We start from the raw sequence: 7,457 nt of genomic DNA, 5'->3' as shown, positions 1-7,457 counted from the left end.
CCAACAACTGTGCATTACACTTCTCTCCAACTCCAACAAAACTCAAAATCTCTTCAGAGAGCTGTACATTTACATGACGAGTCTTTAGTATGAAGTGCTGACTGTTTTAGCTGACATGCATCTTTTCCTTTCCTTATCTCCATCTTGTTTCTTTCCCATCTTTCAACCTATGCTGCACTGCAGCTGATAATCTCGGTAAGTCAGTCTGTGGATTACACAGTTCACATTTTATGTTTTCCATAAACAGAAATGGTAGATACAGCTTTTTATGCAAATGTGGAATATATTATAAATGCTGAAAAGTATGTACATGAAGCCAATAGGTCTAACTCATTCAATTTAGGACCACTGTGACACTTCTGTCTACCTTTTGATGTTGGGTTAACAACACATTGTCTCCAGTGGGTGCCTTATGTTGTGTTTGCTTATTAAACATACTGTATTTAGTAGAAAAAACAATGAGAAGAACTCCAACAAGTTTTTCATATTTCCTAAGGTTGTGTTCTGGATTGAAATGTTAAATGTAAAATAATGTTTTTTTTTATTGTTGTTGTTTGAAGTACCAAGAAAAAGTTCTAAGCACAGGCATCTAAAATGCAAACACTGTTCAAGCCCTTTTTTAAACTGTTACCCCAACTATCAAACTATGACACTTATCTGGACCGTAAAGTTAAGACGTATTGTGCATGTTTCACCTTTATTACATACAAGAATTATGCACAGTACGTACAAGGTTTTGGTGGGTTTTTTTTTTAACCTTTTGGGGTTATTTTTATTAACTTAACCATACAAACAAATGTATTCAGCCTTGTTTATTCAGCCTTTATTTAACTTGTGTTTTGACGTTAAATCTCAAGGTCTTCATGGATTTGTTTACCTAAATATTTCATCTTTACACCAATTTTCTTCCTTATTATCCAGAGTTATAGTTTATGTAGGACTGAAGCAGGAAACTAGCACATAATACTGAGTTTTACTATTCAACTTTGTTACATCTAGGCTATTAGTGAACGTTTTGCTGAGTTTTTCAGTGATGCTTTGGAATTTAAGATTAATTCTTTACTTTTTTACTTATTAAAACTAAGTTATTGTTTCAGTATAAGATGTTATGTAAGCCTTCTTTATCATGCTGATTCTAAACGCCTCTGTGGTTGTCTGATGCTTTGAGTCATCTTATCTTCTTCCTCCTGCATTGCAGAACCTCATTCACTATTCCTATACAATTATCTTTCACTAAATGTATGTCTAACAGGGAGTGTTGTATCTTTATCTAAAATATTTTTGCATTGAAAGCTCAGTTGTTGATCGATCTAATCACTGCTGAAATATTTTCTAAAGTTATTTATGTTAACCTCCCTCCAAACTTTGACTCATGACCAACTCCTCCATCTGTAGGTGGGGCTGGTGAGAGCCTCCACCTATTTTTCAAGCATTTTCTGTGGCAAAACTGAAATGTTTACTTTTTAAAACTTGTAGTGATTAGATTTTATGAGGTGTTAAAACTTTCAGTCTTCTCTTAGCACAGTTCTGGTTGTTGTTGGATGTTCTTTTGGTCTTCTGTATTGAATAAAAATATTGGCCACTTCACTGATAAAAGAGAGTTCAGTAAATATTTAAAGAAAGAACAATCTGTGCTTTTAAACCTCACACATTAGTTCTTGCTGTTAAGTCCACCTACACTATTTACTATGTCTTTTTTAATATGCTGTTAATTAATGTTTTCTCCTCTAGTAGAAGAAAAGCCCTCCTTATTTGTTTAGCTGTTACTATGGTGAAATATTGGACATGAGTTTCAGTGATAGGGGCTTTTTCTGTTTATGTTCACGGGGTTTGTATGATTTAATCAATTAAGAGTTTATTGGATTTTGGTGATCTGTTCTCAAACTAAAAACAAAGTTTCAAACCCAGCACTAAAAGTTTATTTCAGAGTTTGTCAAATCTTCGTCATGAAACAGGACGCTGTTCAAACTTTTTAAAGTTAGGTTGGGGTTGTAAGGGGCTGTGAGTTAGTGGGAGAGAGTATAAACAAAGGGATGATGGGATATCAGCAGAGGCAAATTTTCTGCATCATCAGTCTTTCCCACAACTTTGAGGCAAAGTTTGAACTACTGCTGCTCTGCAGAAACTACGTCTTAGAAAACAACAGGTTTTTGATTTTGCCCAAAAACGGCATAATCATAATAATTTAAAAACATTCTTCTTTTTATATTTTTCATAAACATCTTCTAAAAGAACTTAAACACAAATAAAAAAAAACAACTAAAAACAATCATATAGGTGATGTATTGTTATAATTAATGTTATCATGGATACACTTATCACATACACAACTGCATTTTTTTAATGAAATGAAAAAAGGCTTTAAGTTGGTTAAAAGCAGGACAAAAAAAGTTGAATTTCAACAATAAAGCACGGGAAGGTTAAAATTTACGAATTACTTGACTTTATAGTACTTTGAAATTTTATTTGAAGCTTGCGATCATTTTAAAAGCAAACATCTGTTTTTGTTACTTCAGTAAAAACCTCTCATCTATACCTCTGCTTTAAAGAACACACACTAAAACAATTGTTTTCTCCTTGTTTTGTATGTTTTATTGTCAAATAAAAGTTAAGTTTGGGCTCTGGCATAGAGCTTGAAAAACAGAAGAGCAGCACCCAGTTTTCTCAGACTCAACACACCATGTTTAGGGAATAAAACAAAAATCTTTTTTATTTTTAGGATTTTGTCTTAAGGTTCTCATTTGGTCTATAAAGAACTCTGTGTTCAACTCGTGCTTGAAAAGTTGAGTCAAGAGTTAAATCAATATCTGATCTTTTACTTTTGCCTCATGTGGGTGTTTTTCTGACCCAGGACCCCTAGTAACACTGAGCAACAGTGAACTTAATTGAATGACTGGCCATGTGAAAGCTGAACAAGTTAATCTGATTTGTTCTCCCACACTGAGGGCCATTTCAACCTGCTTACGGAAAAACAAGTGTAGAACACTGTAAAAGTCTAATGTTTTTAGACACTTTTCCTTTCCATCAAACAGTTGTTCAGGTAATACTGCAATTGACCCTTCAACTCGTTGAAAAACTCTAAAATTTTGAATTTGTTATTTTCAAACATCACTGTAGTTTGTAGCATATGTATGAACTAGTTTTGGTGTGACGTTTGTGCTGTCAGTAAAAAACACAGAAGACAGACTCGCCACAGTGAAGTTGTCCTGTTGAAGATATGTGTTTGAACTCAACCAGTTTGCTTCAAGTAAGTATTTTTCTGCATTTAGATAAGAAAGTACTGAAAAATGCAGAAATTACCACAGCAAACCTCAAATTACTAAAAGCCAACAGAAGTAAATCAGCTAAAATGTCTCCATCAAAATTAATAAAAAGTACAAAGACAAAGATAAAATATGCCATTGTTGAATGTTTCATGTCAAAATCCATCTACTTATTTTATTTATCACAATTAATCCCAAACATGGTTGACATTTGACACATATGAACAAAATCAGAAGGTTGCATGTACCTAATAAATTAAAATAAAATAGTTTAGATTTAGAAAGGAGGAGCTTTGAGCTTTAGAAATGTTCATTTGCCAAACACTAAATGAAAACATTATTTAGATTTTAGGCTTTTTTTAGGTTTAAGTCTTCATTCCCTTTATAATTTAACAGACAAATATATTTGCAGTTAACTTACTTAACCTAGTTTGACAAATTCATTCTCCACATATCGAATTTGTGTGATTTTTATCTCAGAAACAATGTTTTTTTTACATTCTGATATATAAATTAATGAGTACGAGCCTTACTTTTTAAAATTTGATCCAGTGAAAACACATGAATGAGCAACACGTCCAAAAATCTGTGTTTGCATCTATTTGAAGGATTATTTTCTTTCGTAACACTTCCCTGTTTCCTCATAACTGATTTGCATGATGTGTAGGCTGTCCTGCAAATGTCAACAATAAAGGACAGGTTGTTATCTTTGCCCAGACAACAACAGCAGACGATGACACCGCACAATTGTTCCCAGATTAGCCCTCTCTTATCAGTCAGTGCGAGCTGTGTGTGTGTGTGTAACTTCAGCATGTGTTTCGATTCTGCCTGTGCTGCCAGCTGTATATGTTATACAACCATGGGTCGACGCCAGACTTCTTCGGAGAACTCAAAAGCTTGATTTGGCTTCAGGGTGTCCTCTATTAAAACTGCGTCCAGCCCCACAAGTTTCTGCTGACACACACAGAAACCACAAAGGCTTGCAGAAGTGAAGAAGAGGATCACCTTGGGACTGTGAATGTCCCACATATATTAAAATATACACACCGTGAAGACCAGATGGTCTTAGTGGAGCTCGCATACATATATTAATAAATAAATCTTGAAAGCTGTTGTGTGGACATGATCTTTGACCTGTGTCTTCAAACGTAAAAAAAAAAAAAGTTGAAGAAATGTATGAAAAGTCTTTCATTTGTTTGGTGATTACATTAACAAATACCTTTTTTGATAAAAGGTTAACCTTTTTGCAAGAAATGAAATACTTCACCCTTTGACACCAGAGTTTTAGCTTCAGAGTTAACATTCTTTCAAATACCGTAATTCTTCAACCATTTACGCAATTAACGTAATTCTGCTGAATTACTGTCGATTGACTCAACAGTCAAAAGGTGGTTCAAACACAGTGTGTAGCTGGTGACATCTCCGGGGTCAAACGGTTAAACTGATAGTCAAAATAACCAAGACATTTGATGATAGTCAAAGTAGCCAAGACATTTGATAAGTTGAAGATGTAAAATTCCACAGCTTTGCATAAGCAATAAAGTTGCTATACACTTTTTTTTAGAAGTTGTGATTAAACACAACTAAACTTTTTTTTTCTTTAACTTTAATTCAATTTTGAATGTATTTTACTTGTAAAGACTAAAACAATGTGTTTTGTTCCCCAGGCCGAGGAGATATCCAGCCCCAACTGAACAGCGCAATGCAGGATGTGAGTGATAAATACATTCTTCTTGAAGAGAACGAGAAACAGGCCTTAAGGAAGGCTCTTATTGAAGAGAGACAGAGGTTTTGCTGTTTTGTGGGGATGCTAAGGCCTGTGGTGGTGAGTCAATCCCCTGAAACTCTATTTCTTTTCTTCTAAACTGTTATGTTTAATACAAAAGCTGTACCTGCTTTGTAGGATGAGGAGACGTCGATGTTGGGAGAGCTTACCCATCTCCAGACTATCTCTGAAGACCTTAAGGCTCTGACCTCTGACCCTCACAAACTTCCTCCAGCTTGTGAACAGGTGAAGAGAAAATATGATTCATACATTTATTTTGAGGGCTACACAATGTTTCTTAACATTACAGAAATAATATATCTTTCTGCCTTACAGGTGATCACAGATCTGAAGGCCTCAGACTATGGCTGGTTATATCACACACCGCCCTCATCTCCCAGTACCACCATGTCCAGGAAGTCCAGTATGTGCAGGTGAGTTTAGACCACAAACACAGACAGGTTTTAGGTCTGATATGAAACTTCAAAAATATGTAAGTTTTAGAGAAAATTGTTGTATTCATACAAATGGTATCAGCTATTTAATCTGAACATTTGTCTAAAAAACCTCACTGCAGCAGGTCTGCCACCTGTTGGTCAGTTTGAGCTAAAGCACTTCTTTTGTTTTCACTGCAATCAAACCTCAGAGGATTAGACAAGAAGCTCGAGCACATCTTCTCTGCTTTGTCTTCCCTGCTTCTGTCTGGCATTTTTCATGGAATGAAGTTCCTCTTAATTGATTAATGTGATAATCACACAATGATTTGACACAATTTACTTCTGAAAGTAAATTAATTACAGCACTTCCTTGCTATGACATGGTTGACCTTTCGCGGTCTCTCTGTTTTCTAGAGCAACTTAAATTTTTTTTTTCCTCTCATTGTGTTCTGCGTCCTGATTGGCTGTTGAACATTGTCAATCAATCTCCTCCATGGCATGTCATCTGTACAGATGTGATTAATTTTTTTCTGTGAAAGTTTGAACTTTGAGAGTTTAAAGAAAACCATAAAAATGTTCATGTATGTCTAAGAAATATGTTTTGTTTGATGTGCAAAGTGTATTAAAACCTGTACCAATTTAAACAAAAGAGGCGAAGGGATAGATTTATAAAAAAGAAAATAGGTTTTTGGTTGTTTTTGAAACCCATCGTCTAACATTTGTGGTTTAGTTTAGTTTATTAAATGTGTTTTATGCTCATTAGCATAAGTTTTTGCATGTTTAGCGATTTCCTACCAGTTTTTTTTGTTAGTAGTTCTTTGCCCCCTACGTTATTCTATTGGGATAGGCATCAGTCACTGCTCGTTGTGTCTTGGTGTGTTAATTTTTTCCCACTTTGTCTCCTCCCCCCTCAACTCTTGTCTTTATATCTTCTCTATTATTTTTTTAATCCTCCCTTTGTTCGATCTTCCATCTTCAAATCCATGTCTTTGGGTGGGCTGTTGTTCTCTTCCCCCCGCCTCCTTCTGGCTCCGCAGTAGTTTGAACAGCGTAAACAGTAGTGATTCCAGGGGATCCAGTGGCTCCCACTCTCATTCTCCTTCCTCCTCTTCTTCCTCCTCTTCCTCACACCACCTTTTCCAAAACCACCACCCTCGCCATCGATACCGCAGCTCCACGCTGCCCCAGCAGACCCCGGCCCGGCTCTCCAGCATCTCTTCCCACGACTCGGGCTTCATCTCTTCATCACAAGACCAAAACACGTCGTCCTCGCCAATGTCAGCGGAATCAAAGGTAAGGAAAACAACCTCCAAAACTTAAAATACAACTCCCCAGCGAGGGTCTGTCTCCTGAGCAGCCGTGTGGGATCATGGTGAAGTCATTTTGCTCTTATTATTGTAGCATAAATGTGCAGGAAATTAGTCTGCCTCCATTCTAGCTGAGGGCAAAACAGGTCATGCCGTTAAAAGCCGACCGCTGCGACAGACTGTGGTTTGGCTGAGCGTGGAAACTTCATCGGGTTCTCTGTTCCACGTTCAATTAATGAATCATCGCAAAACGTAACGACGCAGCAATCAGCAGGGTGTTTCACACACATTACAAACATGTATCTTTCAGCTTGTCTCATTTTGTCAGTCTAATCCCTCCGTCAGACAAAGGTTGGGAGATAATTGTCAGTGAGGCAGCCTGGGGGATTGTCTGCGTGGGGTTTGTGGTTTGAAATCAAACAGCTGTGGTCGCTGACGTCGCTCGCGCGCCTCCAGCTACAGTCGGCCGGCCCAGGAAACATTAACAGAGTTATGCTCCTGGTTTTTGCAATGCACCGAAGAGGGTTTGGCAAGTCCGTCTGACCCAATTATGGCCCAGTCCTGGGAATCAGCTCTGGTTGCCTCATTCTGGGTGCAGTTACAGTAGTGGATGTTTGAAAACAGTCATGCTTTCAAGAATGCTCCACCCCCAACATTCTCTATAAATAAAACATTCAGGATTTCA

At 36.9% G+C, this 7,457-nt stretch overlaps 1 protein-coding gene across 8 annotated transcripts in view; it reads left to right on the top strand.

Annotated features, from left to right (window-relative positions):
• Positions 1-7,457, top strand: part of LOC112143363 (protein MTSS 1) — a 40,711-nt gene that overhangs the window by 26,714 nt on the left and 6,540 nt on the right. For 3 of the 8 annotated variants that reach the window (XM_024267279.2, XM_024267281.2, XM_024267275.2), the window contains exons 7-11: positions 184-195; positions 4,931-5,088; positions 5,167-5,274; positions 5,365-5,462; positions 6,503-6,758. In XM_024267279.2, the coding sequence (XP_024123047.1) occupies positions 184-195; positions 4,931-5,088; positions 5,167-5,274; positions 5,365-5,462; positions 6,503-6,758 (632 nt within the window). The remainder of the gene's footprint in view (positions 1-183; positions 196-4,930; positions 5,089-5,166; positions 5,275-5,364; positions 5,463-6,502; positions 6,759-7,457) is intronic. The other 5 variants (XM_036215785.1, XM_024267277.2, XM_024267282.2 and 2 more) reach the window with 3 other exon arrangements.

This window comes from Oryzias melastigma, linkage group LG16, assembly GCF_002922805.2.
Source record: "Oryzias melastigma strain HK-1 linkage group LG16, ASM292280v2, whole genome shotgun sequence".
Classification (NCBI taxonomy): Eukaryota; Metazoa; Chordata; class Actinopteri; order Beloniformes; family Adrianichthyidae; genus Oryzias; species Oryzias melastigma.
Note: the sequence above shows the minus strand (reverse complement) of the source record. Positions and strands in the feature narration are given on the sequence as shown.